A 19,660-nucleotide genomic window follows, 5' to 3' on the forward strand; every position below is an offset into this window, starting at 1 on the left:
CCTAATGAGTGGGATTATCGTATTTGTGCCTACATTAATGTACAAATGACGCCCATCCTATTTAATCTGAGCTCCGCGCTCACCGACTGTACGCAGAACTGAAGGGTCGTTGTTGGTTTAACGGCTGGAAGCAGAACACAATTCTCTGCCCGTCCACTTCATCGAGTGTGTGTTAAGAGCTGTGGCAACACCAATACATGGTGTGAATATGCAGAAATACAGCAGGTGAATTACAGCGTTGGCTGCCTGTGCTCTCCACCTCAGAGGACCCCAGTCTGGGATAATACAGTTTGTAGACATGAGAAACTTTCAGGAGCGTATTCATGCTCCCGAGGTCTTACGTTCCCGAGCTTAATGTTCTGTTAGCACACACTGACCCTCCTGTAGTGTTCAGGTCAAACCCCGAACCCTAACCCTGGGACAATCGGACCTTTTGTCCCATGTGGGGAAATCTGGGGGACGCAGGACAGGTCTGACAACGGTCACGGTTTCACCTTTAGCCTCACGCTCTCACACCCAAATAATTCTCACAGAAAACACTGACAGCAACACAAACGAACAGGTGAACGTATTTCAGCGAAAGTCTTTCTGGGGCAGTAATGATTAAACTAAGCAAACGTTTGTTACGTACTGTAACCCCGGGTTCTATGGGCTCTTACATTACTCTCTGATGGGTGTGTGATGCTTGTCATATTTTTGTGTGTGTGTGTGTGTGTGTGTCTGTGTGTGTGTCTGTGTGTGTGTTGCACCAAGTCCCGCCCTACTGTGCTATGATTGGCTTGTTTAGCATTCTGGCAGAAAGTCACATGACGTATAAAGAGTGACAAAGTCCGCACACGGAGGAGGTCAAATCCAGGACTTTCACTCATGTGACTCTGTTTGTGTCCTGTGTGAAGCATAAATCAGTGCTGACTTACTATCTTTACACTTAGGTGACAGGATATTTTCAGTCTTTTAAATTATTTTCAGCTGCAGTTTGGTTAGATTTAGGCACCAAAACTGCTTGTTTAGGTTTAGACAACAAAACTACTTGGTTAGATTTAGGAAAACGTGGTTCTCTCTGTGCTGGATTGTCTTTTGAACCCACAGAAGTTAGTAAAGGGACTTTCCTATAATCATTATACTGTCTCTTGGGTGCACATCCAGGACACCCCAGTGAGACATTTGCACCTGCACAAACACAAACATGAATAAAATATAAGGAATCATTAAAATAATTGACGTCACATCTTCTAATGCAAAAAATATGCTAATAAATGACGTATTATTCTTCTTTCTTCTGCACGGATCATTCAAATTGTTCTCTTCCCTAGGAACCAATTTATTTATTATACCGTGTACTGGTACTAATAATGCTGCAAGCAGGAGGAATGAGTCATGCCTAATGACTGAGAGTCAGTCTGAAGAGATAAAAACCTAATGATTTTTCATGTGGTTGTTACAACAAATGGCTGTGTTATAAATGTAACTCAAAGCTCTGAATGAGAGCAGCCATAATCAGTCAAAGCCAGGCTCTTGTATTTTTTTTTTATAAATCATTATTCCCTGATTATTGTAGCAGATAGTATCTACCCCTCCAGAGGAAGGCACTATGAATGGTCTGAATGTCCTTGGATATTCATCAACTGGATTTGACTGATGGCTGGATAATAACGTGCCGGTACAATCTCAACAACACAAGTCATCCTCCTGACTGAGAAGTTTAGGGTAGCAGTGCAAAGCACATTTCCTTTGTCTTCAGAGTCCATCCCGTCCCCCCTCTGTGTACAGCATATCGAAGGGAATCAGCATTGTGTTGTATTCGCATACCTGAAGTCACAGAGGCAGAAATCTCTGCTCGGCACAGGCCTGCAGGCACAGCCTGTCCCCTGTGTTTATCTCCAGGTAGCTGCTTCAGGTTCCACAGGAAAAGGTTTATTTGGCGTTACCTTTCTTCATAATCTTGGATTTCTTCTGATAAACGGTGCTGCAGTTCTTCTGTGACCGAACAGGCTCCTGCGGTGTGCTAAAGGTAGAGATAGCCAACCCAGTAGACGACGTTGAACAGCAAGAAGGAGGTGGGGAAGAAGACGCGCGAGTATGCGTCCAGTTCAAGTATATCTATGTGGACGCGTCCTTTCCTCCACGCGCCTCCTTTACACTCCTCGAAGCAGCAAAAGAAGCTCTGGCAGTCTTTCCCGTCCAGACACTCGTAGACACAAGCGTCCTCAAAGTCCTGCCAGTACATGGAGTTGTTTAGAGTGATGACGGTGTGTGGAGGTCTCACGTCCAGGACGGAATAATTCTGAGGAGAAGAAGAAGAAGAGCAACAGGATGCTGACTGCAGTTCACTTAACGGCCACAGGTGTCATCAAGAACTAGGATTTTCTGAACGTCACACATAGCGCCTTTAAGACACACTCAAGCCAGTAATATATTTTTTTTTATTCTCAAATACTAACCACCCAACTGATTGAAGACATTTATCACAGAACTCTCTGACAGACATTTGCAAACTTTCTTCCAAAGGTACAAACAGGACGTCAAAGCTTCCTCGATAACAAAATAGTCAACGTAATGCATCTGGAGGAAAAAGCTCACACAAAAATCCAAAGAGGCTTCAGTCTCCTTTGCACGAACGATCGGACAGTTATGCATGCTGCCTGTCGAACGTTACAGATTAGAGCTCTGCTTTTCTGCACAGAACATGAGGTGACCGTCTGCACTCCCGTCCTTCAGTTGTTGACGGACTATAAGGGCCCGTCTGTCTCTGAAGCTTTTTCAGACTGGTGCAGTGTCCCTTAAAATAGTAACAGTCTTATCAGAAGAGCTTACAAAGGGCAGCGTCACATCATCTCAACCTTTTTTTTTTCTCACTTCTGTCTTATCTGTGATAGCAAAACCCATCAGAAAAAAGCTTCTTCTGTAACACAGCAAGACAAACAGTAATCCTGCAAATAAGGGCATCACCCCAATCTACATTTTTATCATTTGTTTCACCTGTCAGTTCAATATTAGGTGATTTTAAGTAATATTGCAGCAAAAATATTTAATATATCAGGACATAAAAAGGCCAACTCACCGATCTTTTAGGTTCCATGCAGCTGGGTCTTCGAGCGCTGTACGAATAATAATTTAAAGTTGCGTACTCCATCAGAGCGGCGAAGACAAACAGGAAGCAGACGGTGACAAACAGGTCCATGGCGGTGACATAAGACACTCTGGGTAGAGACGTCCTGGCCACACTGCTGAGGGTCGTCATAGTCAGCACTGTGGTTATACCTGAAGGGCACAAGGTTGGACAAACTCATCACAGCACGGCTCACAGGTAATAATGGAGAATGAAGCTGTTTATTTTTTTTTAACTCACGAGTGAGATGAATGCAGTTTGATATTGTGTTTGGCTTCCAGACTACATGAACATCCTGTTTACTGCAGTGAATTTGAAGCTCAGGAGCAGAGAGACATTATACTGCACTATTCCAGAAAGGCTTTATGTTGATACACGTTTTGTGGACAGCCCCATCTAACCTTCCTAATATTGTGAGATGTCCAGACAGCATGGAGACCCACAGTGTGCTCTTTAAATGGGAATTGTGTCAAATATTCAAAACAAACACAGTGGAAACTCTCAGTCCTCAGAGTTAGCTCATATCTGCCTTCTGACCTCTCATTCATGTGTCCAGTTCTGCCTCAGAGCCCAAGCTCACAAAAACTAAAACAAAAATCTAACTTTACCAACTCATCGCAGCCTTTACTCTTTGCAAACATTATCCTATCCATTTCAAACAGTCTGTAACTGTGGAGTATCCTGACTTGGTTTGGCTGATGAACAAGCCTGACTACACGTTTTCCACCGCAGTCAGGCTTAATCACCGTGACCAATACCATTATTTTCTCCATATAGACGTGACTTTTATGTTAAAATATAAAGACATTTTCTCCTCACCCAGCATGAGACTTCTAACTTTTTGCAAACAGTTGCTTATTTACACATCCGGCAAACATGCAACAGCTTTATAAGTCAAGACTCTACCTACTGGACGAATGTAAGTAAATATCCACTCTCTCTAGTTTTGGCAGGCAGCATACAGCGGCTTTTTAGAGCTTTGCCACAGAAAACAGCTGCCTGCTGCATCTGAGACACTCATGAAGGCAGTGAGAGTGAACCAAAACAGTAAAGCTGTGGGCCATAAATCCAAAACAATGAGCTGAAAGACAGGTCTTTGTTCTGTCCTCCACGCGGCTGCAAACCCCAGCTGGCGTGTTTTAGAAGCGTTTTGCCTGCCTGATTTTAATTTGCTAAGATTGTGATTCTGATTTTTCTCCATATTTGTGCTTCTAACACGTGCAAGTAGGCTTTCTAGTTAAATGGTTTTCTTTTTTGGCTGTTTGAATTTAGAGTATTGTTGATGTATGAGTCTATGAGCCTGCACAGGGTGTTTTATTTTGAAAATTTGCCAGATTCTCTACACCGTTCCTGTGTCTGACTTCCTGTCTGCCTCAGTCTGATCTATGCAGATCGACCCATCGTCCATCAGAAACACACTTGTGCTTATTCTCCACGCAGCAGACCAGAGACCTGCTTCTGATGTTAGAGTTTACACGCAGTCATCTTTTCATTTTAATATAAAACTAGCGATTAGTGCCACTTTTCTGGATCTACCGCACGTTAAAAAAATCAAGCATCTGCCTTTCTTTTATAACTTCTTGTAGTAAAAGCAAGCATATCCTTATCTAACAATGTCACTTAACTAAGTCGGGAGCTTTTATTTTGTCTGCCAGCAGATGCTGATGTCACTCAGACTGACAGAGAAAACCTACATGCCTCAGCCTCTCTGTATGATGTCCTCTCTCCAGTCTTCTCCTCCATGAGCGTTATCGAGATGCCCACAAGAAAAAAAACATCTGTGACTGTTTCACTGAGGTTCCCATGGTAACAAGCTGGCCCCATCTATTTCAGGCGGACATCTCACACTTTTCCTTTAGCCTCTGCTCGCCACAGTGATTACACTTACCTGCCTTCTGCTGATGCTGTGGCACAGATTTGGGAGTTTTAGACGACAGAATGAACAGCAGGTTTGAAGAGAGGGAAAACTCTCGAAGGTATTTATCTTTCCTGACGGCTTAACGTTCTCTGTATGACGTGTCAAATATAAATGACTCAAGGGCCAGATGTGCAGTATATGACCACTCTCACAGCTGTTTGCCTCCACCAACAAGTCAAGCTGAAGTTCACATCCACGTCTGTCCCGACTCATTTAATATATGCACTGAAGACTCTTTTTAAAAAGGTATTAAGTGTATTTTTTGGGCGAAATCGAAGTTCTCACTATATTGACATGTGCGTGAGAAACATGCTGTCTTCACTTCGAGACTGTTTTTCCAAAGAGGACTGACAGAGAGCTTCATCACATGGTGCAACAACAATCACCTGAAGATCAATATCAGCGCAACCAATCAGCTTCTGCTGGACTACAATGCTTTAAATATGGATGTTGGTGCAAAGAAGCTGCAAACTGTAAAATGTGGACGCTTCACACACGTTCAACCCGACGGAACTGAAGATCCAAACAATCAGCTCAGTTTCAAGGTGGAAGAAGATTAGAATGACCAACTCAGCATCTGACCTGATGTGAAACATGGTCACAATCTGTCCTTCTGTTCCTGAGTTACGGCGCTGAACATTATGACGTCACAGTGAAGCTGACCTTTGACCTTCTGGATGTAAAATGCCACCACGTCGTCATTTTAGTCTATGAGACTTGTGTGAAATTTTGTCATAGTTAGTGTGAAAATTATGGCCAAAAATGTGATTTGTGTGGTCACAGTGACCTTTCACCACCAAATTAGTTCATCCTCAAAGTGAACATTGGAGCCAATTTTAAAGAAACTGCATCGAGGCGTTCCTGAGATATCAGCATGTTAAGTGTGTGATAAGTTCCCACTCAGCTAAGTTAGCGCTGTAACTATCTGCTATTCAGGCTGAAACCCGAGCTGGAAGGTTTGCCGTCACGGGTTGACTCACTCGGTCCTTTTCTCCACCTGAAGGGCTTCATCTTTACTCCCACACTGGCTCGACTTGCCCTGTGCTTCTATCATCAGCACACATCTAACATCCATTCATTATCTTCATCCTTTCTTCTGACTTGTATGCGGTTGATCCTTTAAATTAGATTAATAGTTGTTCATTTTCAGATGTGAATGTGCAGTGAAGAACACAGTGACACAGTGGTGATTCACAAAGCCTTAAACATCATTTCTAGCAACATTAGCACAGATAGCTCAGTAGTTAGCACAAGTTCTGGTACACTTAGTACTTCCTTATACTTTTGTAATGCCAGTTTAAATGCTTGAAACTGTTGTACTCAGACTAGCATGTTTTCCAGTTCCTCAGCAAACACAAGCTCGCTAAAAATGTGAACCAAATGTAAAGAGATGCAAAAAAAAAAAAGGGTGTAATCAATTACCTTCACCAAAATGTTCCACAGGACTGCACAACAACAAACAGAGAGCGCGTGCAAAAGAGGGAAAAAGCATAACAGAACAGAAAAAGCAGATGGAGTGACTCAAGTTAGGTGACAGACGTCCATGCGGTGCAGACAACGGCACCTGAAGACGAGCACATTCAAAACAAAACATGATTAAAAAGTGCAAATGGAAAGTGAGACCTTAAGATGATGTCTGCATCAGTTTTTCAATTATCTGTACTGAAGTTTAAAGCAACGCTCCAGACGTGAACGCTGCGTCCTGGTTTGGACGGAGCTGCTGAACTGCACTGAGACCACGGTACCTAAAGTCGTTCTGGCCGGCGTGGCGTCTTTTTTGATCCAGAAGGACACCCAGGAGAGGACCACGGTGAGGATGCAGGGGATGTAAGTCTGGATGGTGAAGTAGCCCATCCGTCGGCTCAGGTCAAAGTACACTGTCATCACCACATAGTCACCTGTGAGGGAAAGTGAGGGGCATTTATACGCCGTGTAAAAAGACTCAAAAAACAAGATGACGGGCATTTTTCTGCATTTGTTTGCATCAGTTTTAAACGCAGCAGCGAGTAACAGAGCGGGCCGACACAGCCACAGTCTGCAGGGAGCTGTGCAGTGCGAAGGCTCGTGGACACACAAGAGTTTTTTAGACATGTACTCTGTGAGCTCAGTGTAAACAAGGAAATACTATTACATGAGCGACGATTGGACCGCAAGAGGATTTTCCCAATTATCTCGGACTTCACTTGGCGGTCTCCACATGGCGGTTTTCTTACTTTTGTACTTAGGCAGGCAAAACTCTCTGGGCACTGGCTCATTTCCCGCCTTTTTCTGGCTTCAGATTGCCAATATGTGTTTTCTAGTGTGATAGTCATGCAACAGTCTAAGTTTCTACTCATTTCAAGATGGATAAAACTATCAACAGTCAATGTGACAGACACAATTTGTTGCAAAATAACTGAAGGAATGATTATGAACCACTATTCCTCCTACATATCAACAACAACGTCGAACCTGAGAGAGAAACAACACACAGATCCTACCTGCTGTAGTCTTTATTATGTCTGTGGTGTTTCTCAGGCCCATAAAATCAAACTGGTAGAGACGCCAGGACTTCTGGTCAGCCGCCTCCACAGAGTTCTTCCTCCACTTGTAAATCATCTCGTCTCGTGGGTATCCGTCTGCAATTACACAGAGCATGTGTGTGTGACCCTTGGCGCTACATGGCACATCCTAATGATGGATATCCCGTGCAGACAGACCTAGGGCCACCCAGAGCAACATTTGTCTTGTGCTGGAGGCTGGCTAATGAAAAGACAGTCTGGAACGAAGACAGAGGCAGAAAGAAAGTAGATTAAATGAAAGCTTTGGTTCAATAATGTACTGAATCCATCTTGATGTTGAGCCTGACCTTCACATGGTGCGCACAGAGCCTGGGAGTGCTTTTACAATCGATCAAGCGAGGTTAATGATGGGTTAATGATTGCGTTCATGCTTTGGTGTCGCACTCGCCCGGATCTTTCCTGTCTTAAACAGACACATAATCATTTTAAGTAGAAAAGCTAACAAAATTATGATCTTGCCTGATAGCAATTTGATGTAATAGGCTTTCAATTACCAAAAGCATTAACTGTGAGGGAAGACGTCGCCCAAACTACTAATTGTTTTCAAACATGCTTGATGAATGAATTCCATTAACATTTGTCACATTCTCTCATTTGCTATTAATGATGTCATTAAAGATTCAGCGATCGCTGCTCAGATCCAAAATGTTCAGAAAATAACGGCTTACTGTTGAAAAAAGCTCTTTAACCAAGTAAACTCTTATGAATGGCAGCAGTGGATGAGCCATATTCTCTACGACGTTTGCATGAAACGTTAGTGAAGGCCTCAAAGCACAGTTCAGGATGATAATCATGGGACTTAATATACATCAGCCTCAGAGGAAGACCCAGTGCCTTTCAAAATAAAAGCACTTTTGATGGATACAGGTTGAAGTTTGCTCTCTTCCTGTCACACCAGGACCTGGAGCTGGTAGAGATTTAACTATATTGTTTATAACAAAGTGGTTTTGCTCACATATCTCTGCTTTTAGGCTCTCGTTTCCATTTTATGCCACTGTGTGCATTTCTGTTGTACCCTTCAGAGGGAAATATGCTACTTTTCACTGTGCTACATTTATTTGACAGCTGCAGTCATCGGCTAATTTACAAAAGAGTTTATAAGACATGATGCATTGTGATGGATTAAACGACCCACTGGAGGTCATTAGAGCTGAAATGATTAGTCAATTAACGGATGTCACCTGTCCTTTGATAACTGCGCCGCTGGAGTCATTGTTCACGCAGAAATGACATTTCATGGTTCCAGGTTCTTAAATGCAACGCCTTGCTGCTTTTCCTCCTCTTAAATAACAAACTGAACCATTCTGGGATTTGGAATATTGATGGGACAAATCAAGCAATATGAACGTGTCTATTTGGGCATTTCTCACTATGAGAAAGTATGTAAGAGTAATGATATAACATATAATAGACTAACACTCACAGGGGACATTTTTCCACAGTGAGATACTTTTACTTTTCATACTTTAAGCAAATGTTGCTGATGATACTTACGCAGGTTTATTCAAGTCACATTTTCAATGCCTGACCTTTACACACTAATAGAGTATTTTTTCCTGTGTACTATCTGAATACTTTCCCCATCTCTGATCATTAGAAACTGTGGTAATGCCTTTCTCTTTGAACTGCATGCAGATGTGTAAACCTGATTCCTCTTTATCTCTATAAACAGATATCTGCATATCAACACAGAATAAGTAGACAAGGGAAGACTGTGGCAGCAGAAGCCTTCTGGTTTCCATTTATGAAATACTGACCAATCACATTTGAGCAGGCTTTCCTTGCATGCAGGTAAACTGTCCATGTGGAGGGCAAAAGAAGCGGAATGCATTGGCAGAAACGCAATCTCAAACCATCAGCTATTGTCTGATGATAATTTAGCTTTTTATTAGCTTTTTAAATATTGATCTGCATTCATATACATGCATGTGTTTGTTGAGACTGGCTGAAATGTCGTCTTTGCGCCTGAAGTTCCTAATCAAACTGTAAACAGTAACCAGCACGCAGAAGAACTCTTGACCCGGTTATCTGTTAGCCGTTAGCCACAGCAGCGGCAGCCCCGAAACACTGGCTGTCTTACAGTCTACAAACATCTGTGCCTCTAACATGGGAGCGCTGAGCAGAGTGAGCAATGCGCTGTTTCTTCACAACAACAGGTTGAGTTAAAGTGCCATCGCTCCACGTTGACATGTGTGTTCATTAATACGGAGGCTGAAATCAAATGTTTCTTCCCAGGTCACGACTGAAGACTGTAAACATTGTGTCAATCTTATTCTTTTCATTTCCAGGTATTTTAATAAACTACGGTCTATACTCGTATTTGCATTATATTCAGCTAATTATTCCAATTCTACAGAGACATGGAGGCTTTAAAGATAAGCCAATATAGCTTAATCAGAAAACAGAGATGTTGTCATGGAAACCAGTGTAGTGTCCGAGGTGAGGAAATGGTTTTGATGGCTCACAGCAGGATGGCTCTGCAGACGCGGAGCAGCAGTGAGCAGGTATTAAAGTCTAATACGCCGCACAAGATGCAAGGTCTTATTACGTTAAATGGCTCTGTGATCTGGATAACAGATCTGTGTGAGTCCACTAGAGACCCACAGCAGATAACACATCAGCCACACAGCGTGCTTCATTTTCAGCACGACGCTCCATTCCTCAGAGCAGCAGAAATAACACAACATTAAGCGCCAAATATTTCCTCTTTCCCACGCAGGTGAATGCCACCGACACAACGTCTGAGCCGTCGCGTCCCTGAATGCATCGTCCTTCAGTCCCTTTGCCATCACTGCCATCCATCACTATTTTTAAAAAATCAGCGTGTGTTAAAGCAGCTCTTCTAAAATGAGAGTTTCTTTCAAGTGGCCTCTTCAAAGGGATTCTGCGTTTCTCTGTCTACTTTTCTCACACAAGCAGCTCACATCCAGCTGTGCCCACATGTGACACCACGAGCCAGCGTCATCACCTGAAACATACAGACGAAACACGACACTCCCAGACAAATATTTCACTTAAATATGAGCTTTACACATAGCAAGGTGCACTCACAGCTGGAGAAGATGAGCGGACAGGAGTGTTCGTCCATTGGAAAGTTGTGCAGCAGCAGCTGGCATTCTGCGTTTATTGTCAGCCTGAAAGGAAAACAGCACAACAGTTTGTGATGCATCTCTCCTCTTTTAATACAGAAGATTTACTGTGAGACCGTTTCATTTTGTTCAGACTTTCAAAGCATCACATCAACAAGAGCAATCTGCTGCAAACTGTTTACAAAATGGGACAACATCAGTACATTAGTGCATATTCATTTCAGTAAAAATCTACCTTTCAGCCTCGAGTGCGGCTGCAAATTGTAACTATTAACCATCATGCAAGGATGCAATAATCAGTTAGTGTGAGACGGCTGTGTGTGCAGATGTTGCACAGCTGCAGAGGTTGAGGAAGAATCTGCCCTTTGCAGCTTGTTTTTCTACACTTTGATTGATTTCCCTTCAAGGCCATTTGTGGTTAGCAAACGTTCAAGTGCAAGAAGAGTTTCTCTCAACAGAAACATGAAAGTCAACAGTCTGATCTTTTAACCAGTTTGTGCTGTACAGCGTGTATCAGAGTTGTAACGATGAGCCCTTTAATCGATTGGTTGATCAATGGAAAGTTAAAGGCACCCTGTGGAGTATTTGACCACTAGTGGAGCTGTGCTCTGATGAATGGGTCCATGTTTTGTGGAAAGTTCACGCTCACACACATATTCCTGTTTTCATTTTGGTAATCGATTACTCTTTAAGTCACTCTTCAAGCAACCTGCTTCTGCAGTGTGACCATTAGCTTCTCTTTTCTGTTTTAAATCACCGTAAACTGAATATCTTTGGCTTTTCGACGAGATGCCTGAAACCTCTGAGAAACTGAGATGCTCATTTTTCACTATTTGCTGACATTCGACTGTAAGGACCAAAGATTAATTAATGAATCAGGAAAATAAGTGTTAGTTGCAGCCCTTGTATCCTGTATATTAATACCCTTCAATGATTTGAGCTGTAGTTCCACTATCGAGAGCTACATATTTAATACACTGTAAGTAGCTGAAAACACTCCAGATTTTCCTCGTATTCATCTCTTTATCTTTTAACACTGTAAGCTCACATTGACTGAAACACAGCATGAAGGTGAGCAGTAATCTAAATCGGAAAATTACAGGTGGACTTCTATGACTTTTATCGGCCTTCTGTGGCCTGTAAGTCACAAAACTCATAACAGGCAGACAGATGAGCGAGCAGCTGCAGTCACTCTGCGGACTGAGACTGAGAAACGCCGGTTCTGGGGAAACTACGTGACGTTGCACAACCTTATCTTCCCCACTGCTTTGCTACCACGTGTGCTTCCACAACGATGAAGCATCAAACCTACGTCACACACACGTCACGTCAGGATGTGCACATGCTGAGGAGATCTGTCTGTGATGCAGCTTAAAGTCAGATTTCCTTTAGACGAGACAAACCGGAGGCAATTATGCGGCCAATATGTTGTTGACCCTCAATTATAAACCAGTTAAAGAAAGCAGGTAACATTTCCTATCTCAGTGGGTAAAGAGGCAACAGGAAACATTAACAGTGACCTGACCTCTTTCAACATGAGCACACACACACACACACACACAAACACACACACACACTGAATTACGAGTTTGAAAATAAGGCTGAAGCTTTGATAATTCCACAGTTTGTGTTGCCATGAAACTACAGCACGTCTGACCGAGGAAACAACTGAGACGACATTAAGGAAAGTCTGCTGAAAGCAACTTAAAGTCTAAAATAAGAGAAATAAATGTGTAAATCGCATATATAACGTCCGAGAGTGGACACATAAGACAGGGAAAGGAAGAAGAAAGTAGAGAGGGAAGTCTTTGTAATGTAATTCTGGCATGATCTTTAAACCTCATTAAAGCATGGAAATGGGACAATAGCATGCATGTGGGAGAGGCATGGATATCACAAAATGTCATCTCTGTTTACTGCAGCCAAGCCAATGGACAATTAATACCCAATGACATTTCACCATCTTTCTCTCATGCCATCAACGGATATTACTCCTCAAAGTTTGCCCGCTCCTGAATACTCCATATCAATAGAGCTGCCTGAGGGAGGGTCGCGCCGGGCTTTGTCTGCGACTTGACTTGCTCGTCATTTTTTTGTTCTTTGCGGAAATGTGCCGGCTCTGTGCAGATTGTTATGTTTCTGCGGGTCCAACACGACACTCGACAGGCTGATGGGAGTTGAAAAAGCCGCGGCGGAAAAGTTTTACGGTGCTCGACTAAAGATGTTCTGCTGAAACACAGAGGAGTCCTTCAGCGCTGTCAGTGAAGAATCTAGAGCTGTCTCACAACATAAGGACAGTGCCAAAAAAGATTGAGGACAGTCTGCAGATGCTTATTACTGAAGGAGCAGTTTATATTAATGTCGAGTGCTCCAATTACAACGAGTGCTTCAGGGCACGAGGGTGGCTGCCTTAGTAAATTGGTCTTAAAGCTCAAGCAGGCAATTTGCACTTACAAACAGCGATGACAGGGGCTAATTGCTTTTGCGCCGCTCTTTTTGGGGAATGTTTGCATCACAAATTATTTTGCATAAATTTCCTGGTGAATGAAACTGCTCAAGTCTGATGCAACATGAAGTGATTGGCTGATTGATAAACCTCAGTTTATCAATCAGCACAGAGAACATGGAGGTTCAGGGAGGTAATTACAAGAACCATGTTGGGAAATGTTGACTATACATTTACTGTAAGCAAACGTTCAGCAGCTCGTTGCTGTATCCTAAACCTCTGAGCTGCATGACCTTTATAGAGTAGAGTTTTTGCAGGTAGTATACATGACAGTAAAGTATTTTAGCATTTTGTGCAAACTGGGACTTAAGAACCTGAATTGACCTGAGCCCAAGAACCAGTAAGCCTGGTGACAGAATGTTAATCAGCAAATATTTTGATAACTGATTCATTTTTTGGCTCTTCCAGCCTCTTAAACACGAGGATTTGCTGCTTTTCTGTGATTTATATTATTGTGAAGAAAACATCTTTGGACAAACCAAAACTGAAATACTGAAATTAACTGACTTAACTAACTTTGACCTTTGACAGGCAGTGAGGTAAAAGCCTACTCTTATTGCTGTAATTTAAATCTATTAAAATATGCTAAAGCTTTGACTGTGTATTGCAGTTCTACACTGAAGTTTCCTTGTTGCGTTTACCTTAAGGTGTAAAGTATCTTCCCATCGTTCCATATTCTGAGCAGCTGGTTGGGCATTGTAATCCAGTGCGAATCTGCATTCTTGGAGTTCCTGAAGATGGTGTCTGGCAGCCAAATAAGTCCAACCATATTGCTGTTCAGAGTCAATTTCTTCATCGTGCTGTTGTATCTGAGACGGCTGTCCGTCCACGTCTGGGCAAAGATGATGTCGATTTGGTATTCCTGCCAGAGAAAATCAAAAGACATTAGAGTGGATGCACAGCGCTGGATCGCTTGGTGCCATTTCATTGAAAAAACATACAAAACCATCACTGATGCTGCTCTGTGGCCTTACTGAGAGAGAGAGAGAGAGAAAATGAGCAGCTTCACCTGCTACTCCAGAGCATTGATTTTTCTTTTTAAATGACACTAAATAGAAGGATTATGGGTTTCAGCAACACGTCTCTGGACGCCATCTATCATTCATCACCTTCACCAGTGGGAGCATTTATCCTTTCACTTGTTCACTGGCCTGCATGTCGAGCACAGACCTCACCTGCCACCTCTCAGTGATTTGCTCAACTCGCCATTGTGCTGCTAGCAAACTCTCCAAGGAGACAGTGCATCCGCCCGTGGTTTTAAGCTCCTGCCAGCACCTGGACAGCAGCTCAATTTTACTTGTCATTTGTTTAAAGAGCAAAAAAAATCATCATTTATTACCCTTTTAGTGATGTATGGAGAAATATGTCACAGTTAATGTAAAGTTAATGGTCTGGAGAGCGTGACTGCTGATGGACTGGCCCACAGCAGACATGTTTGACGGGAGCCCGGCAGTAAATTTAACAGGTCAGTTACACATTCATCAACTTCATTTTTATTATGAGATTTTGTCACAATCTTGGAGCCTTTTGTCTGAGATCTATTGAACCTTCTACAAACATAACAGTCCACAGTTATGCTAGCAGATCTGTCAGGTTGCATATGGGTACAACAGCGCCTTGAGCTAAATGCTAACGACAGCATACCAGCATGCTTCCATTGACGTGCTAGCATGGTGACATTTAGCATGTACATTGCTTATCACGTTCACCATCTTAGTTTAGCATGTTAGCATGCTTATGTTCGCTAATTAGCACTAAACACGAGGTACAGCTGAGGCTGATGTGAATGTCATTAGTTTTGCATTGCATATTGAAATTTTGACCTGATGATGGTGCTAGATCTAAGAATCACGCAGGCACGGGGAAGATCAGGTGAACTCCACACAGACAGGACCCAGCAGGCAGGTGTTATCCACTGTACGATACACACCTCAGTGTATATTTAACAATGAAATGATCTGAAACTGCAGCCCTGTTTTCGCATCGTTCTTTGCCTCAGAGACACTAAAACAGCTTTGCAGAAACCTTTGGCCTCTTCATCCAGGCTGCTGTCACTTCGAAATCTGAGGGCAATCCATCCAACTCACTGCCTTGCTTTTTCTTAACTGGGGTTTTTGGTTGAGTGCTCAGCACAGAGGATTCAAGGAAAGCAAGAAAACCCGAGCAGGAAAGTGAAGAGTAGCAACTGGTAGACAGACGAGGAACTGCAGAGTCTGGAAAGTTGAAAAATCAATACATGACCACGGGGAAAGAAGGAGGTCTGAGGCTGAGGAGGAACTGTCACCGAGACAGAGCCCCAGAGTTTCTGAAGTCTAGACCCTCTGACAGAACAGGATCATAAATATAAACATGTCGTGGTTTTAAAAATGGCTGACGCTGACAAACACTATTGACATGAATTACTGTGGTTTCTTTACTTTAACATCAGTGAAACTGATGTTCTATCATCAAAATTCTGCCTTCTGTTTGACTCTGCAGATTATAATCGTATCTATTGTGAAATCAGTCATTCAGACTGGCCTCGTCTTCACATTGCATTAAAGGGATAGTTTGACATTTAGGAAAATGTACGTATGCTGATTCCTGCTGAGTGTCAGATGAACAGAGTGAACCCACTCTCGTGTCTGTGTTCATGCCTTTACTGCAGAGTCTCTTCTCAAGATCTGAAACCAAGCACAAATGTTTTAATAGTTTTTTTTTTTTTTTTATCGGGGTCACTGTACACAGGCGATGCCCTCCAGTGTGTCGGTTCCGGGTGATTTTAGCACTTTGAGGTGTGAAGTATTGACAGTAAAAAGCCAGGTTATTGTATGTTGGTCACACACATCCCAGGTGTAAATGTACTTTCTCAACATACATTCAGATATAGCTGCAGTTGATGTGGACACATGAAATCATCCAGTCAGCTTGAGGGTGATGTGGGATACATTACCAGTGAGTTTTTCTCTGTGGCCTTGCTGGAGGTTTTGTCATGTTGGCCTGCCAGTTAGCACAGAACAGAAGCCACTTATGTGAAATTATATGTAAAATGATTCTGTTGTTGATGGTAAAACAACAAAACAACAGGTGGACTTTTGCTGGAAAAAAACTGGGCACGTCCAGGCGGCAGGAAGTAACTCTGTAAGATATCTGCATCTAATTCAATTTGCATTCGGATGCACCAGACCTGTGATTAAAAGAGCCGTATCTCTGCAGCCTCGCAGTAATTGGAAACTAGATGCAATTTAATGAGGCAAACAATCGCTCCATTAATTGTGTGTAAAATGATATGTGATAGCTACTTACTGTACATAGGTGATGATGCAAATAATGTGCAACAGAAAGTTCAACATAATGCAGATAAGCATGACGAGTCCCTGCTGTGTAATCTACCTGCCTCGTCAGTGATCAACAGCTGAATTCCTCTTTAGCAACAACACAGACAAAGATGTACAGTACAATGAAATTAATAACAGTCTTCTCTCCTCTGGAAAACCACATCTTTTCATACTGCTGCCTGAAATGCGTTTGACCTTTTACCCAGTCTCTACACCAGTTTGAATAGCTGGCCAATTAGAATGAAGTCTATAATCAAGAGAACTACTGGGTGCTCATGACCTTTAACTGTATGGAGCTCAGGGGATTTGAAGTAAGTGAACATTATCCAGGATTTAATGACCAGTGGAGGAAAAGTGCTGCAAATCAAATAAATAGCACTAATATGAGCTGAAGCAATCACATCTGGAAACAGTGAGCTGCAGCTGCAGGGTGAGAGGTAAATCTCTAATAACACACCAAAATTTCCACCTTTGTAATCTCTTATATAATTTCACATTAGGAGGAAATTATAACTATGCTGAAAGAGTATCGATCTCACTTCCCCTCCCTGCCGCCTGCAGCTGCTTTCAGCCACCACAGCAAGCGTCGCTGAGAATAAAATGGGTTTTTCACCTCAGCTGCCTCAGAGGAGCTGCTATATTAAGGCTGTTGATTTAGAGGTGCTGCATAGACTTGCAGTAAAATCAAAGATACTGCTGGACAGCCGGGATAGACCGCACATGATGAATTCATTTAAACTGAGGTTAAGAACAGATGATCCCCTGAGACACGCACACCTGTCAGCTGCTTAACGCTGTATGCTTAATCCCGCCTGTATTGACAGTGAGGATATTGGCTGAATGGGAGCAGATCTCTGCAGCCAGGTTCAAAGTCCTGTGGGAAGGCTGAACATTACAGGCTACATTTAATGGTTTTGGAAAAGATGTTAAATCATCACATTTCGGTGTAGAAGAAGAAGAAGTGAGGATTTGAAAAATGTGAATTTGAGCAGCAGACTGAAAACACGAGATCACATTTTTATCTAAAGGTAAAAGATCTTAGTTTGAATCTGAACTTTTTGCTTCTTTGTTTCTGTTTGTGGCAAAATCAGTCCACTTAAATCAAACCTCAAGTGGATTTTGAGAAGTAATCTGCAAACCTTTTGTGTTAAGTTCAATTTTATGAACTCTGACACAGGAATTACGTAGTTGACCAACAGCAAGCAGTCGTGACAACGCTGACCTTTGTCTTAGCATCATCCAGTTTAACTTAACCTCCACTGCAATTCATACAGGAAACAGTCATCGTGGAGCATTCAGGGTCAGAGGGAGAATCAGTACAATTGTATCATCACTTCCTCCTCAGATTTGCATATCAGAGAGGAGCGGAGGTCTGCTCTCTCTGAGTGACTTTACTTACTTATGTGTTTCCTTCTATTCTTAAATAGTCCTATAATATTCACAGCCTGTGCCCAGTTACAGTTCAGCTAACCTGCAGAGCGTCGCTACATCCTCAGCTCCTGCAACAGCCTACACAAGACTCAAGTTCAGCATCATAATATACCTGTAATGCCCACATTTCAATGCCTTTGCTCATACTGTGTGGCACGAAAACATCAGATTTCCACAAAAAAATGAAATGTGTTCGTCCCGGTGCGAAGAAATCCGAACACACCACCGAGCGGTCGGGAGGAGGCTGAACCAGCGGCTGGTTCAAAACTGGTCTAGCCCACTTCACTGACGCTCAGCATCAGAGCCAAAACCTCTCTGCTCTTAGCGATCGAGTGCGGCTTTACTTTTAAAAGCCACTGTGTGCAAAGTGAAAGATTTAATTCCATCATTCATCATTCTCTCCTGTCTATACGATGCTAAGTTGGGTCACGCCGAACAGATTTATTCTTATAATGGAATATTTCCCCATCAGTTTTTAAATCATGTGGACAAATGGGGATATTAGTCATTATTGAAATGTGCACATGGTTTAATGTTGACTCTGATATGTGGGGAATTATTCTGCCACAGTTTACCCGATTTAAAATGACCAGAATACAAATTAGACAGCAACTGGCCTGACTAATGGCTCGGGATGGAATAAACAGCTGCAATGTGAAGCAGCCTGGAAGAAGCCACCTACCATGATGACACCTCCGCCCTGTGCCGCCTGCAGAGGTGCAGCTTTTCATTTCTGGGAAAAGAGAGCGGAGGCATATGCCACTGACCTTTCTGTCCCCTTATGCAAATAAGGCATTGTTAATGGTTTTTTAGATTTTTATGGATGAACTGTGTCGTCTGAGCTGGGTAGGATATCCCTAATCACCACATTCTGCACATGCAGATTGCAGAACACAATAGTAAAATCCCCTCCCATAATGTTATTCCCCTGCAAATGTGAGAAACACAAGCGACATTTTCACATTGTTGCATGGATGAACAAGATATTGTTTTAACTTTTTTGTTGTACTCATGAATGTTCTTGGAGATTCTGCAGTTGCACCATTTATGTCTGACATTTCCATATATTCAAGGACTTGGATAAAACCTCCATTTTTCTGCTCTCCAGCACTTTGAGCTGAACAGAGAAGTGCTTAATGTCTTTTTAACACTTCTCCTCCAACAGGTCAAGGCAGAAATGACCCATTTTCAACATGAAATAGTCAGAGCATTAACATTTGAACACCTCTGTGAAATAAACATTTCCACAGACGTAACCTGTGGTATTTTAATGTTATCTCTTTTCCAAAATCCCAGTCCTGGTCACTGCACCAGATACTGTAAACTAGGGCAAAGCATACAGCTGAAGCTCCGCAGAGTGAAGCTGGCATTTTCTGATTATGCAGCAAAAGGCATACAGTACATACAGTATCTGTCCTGTGCTTTGAGACGTCTTGTCATGTTCCTCCGTTGGCTCCAAGTCAGTCCTCATTAGAGGCAGCTAAAGGTCGCTTGGAACCAGGAGACAAACTTTCATCACCCACCTGGTGTGACCTGCTGCTCAGAGGTTTTGTTAAGTACACAGATACAGAATGTCAGAGCTGGAAAATCTCTGTAACACAAAGTTTGACGACGATACAACAAAGCCCCAAACTCAAGAGCAGATCCGGTGACAGTCATTTCCTTCACGTTCATGTTATCTTTGAATAACAATAACGATAATTAACTTTATTTCTATTCCACCTTTCAC

The 19,660-nt window shown here is 42.5% G+C and overlaps 1 protein-coding gene across 1 annotated transcript in view; it reads right to left on the bottom strand.

Moving 5' to 3' along the window:
- Positions 1 to 1,530: 1,530 nt before the first annotated feature.
- The window catches only part of gabrg3 (gamma-aminobutyric acid type A receptor subunit gamma3), a 41,346-nt gene continuing 23,216 nt past the window's right edge, over positions 1,531 to 19,660 (bottom strand). Inside the window, exons 4-9 of the mRNA XM_076727241.1 lie at positions 13,825 to 14,045; positions 10,640 to 10,722; positions 7,508 to 7,645; positions 6,773 to 6,925; positions 3,062 to 3,261; positions 1,531 to 2,284 (exon numbers count right to left, since the gene is read on the bottom strand). Coding sequence (XP_076583356.1) covers positions 2,006 to 2,284; positions 3,062 to 3,261; positions 6,773 to 6,925; positions 7,508 to 7,645; positions 10,640 to 10,722; positions 13,825 to 14,045 — 1,074 coding nt within the window. The 3' untranslated portion in view covers positions 1,531 to 2,005. The remainder of the gene's footprint in view (positions 2,285 to 3,061; positions 3,262 to 6,772; positions 6,926 to 7,507; positions 7,646 to 10,639; positions 10,723 to 13,824; positions 14,046 to 19,660) is intronic.

This window comes from Chaetodon auriga, chromosome 3 (assembly GCF_051107435.1).
Source record: "Chaetodon auriga isolate fChaAug3 chromosome 3, fChaAug3.hap1, whole genome shotgun sequence".
Classification (NCBI taxonomy): Eukaryota; Metazoa; Chordata; class Actinopteri; order Chaetodontiformes; family Chaetodontidae; genus Chaetodon; species Chaetodon auriga.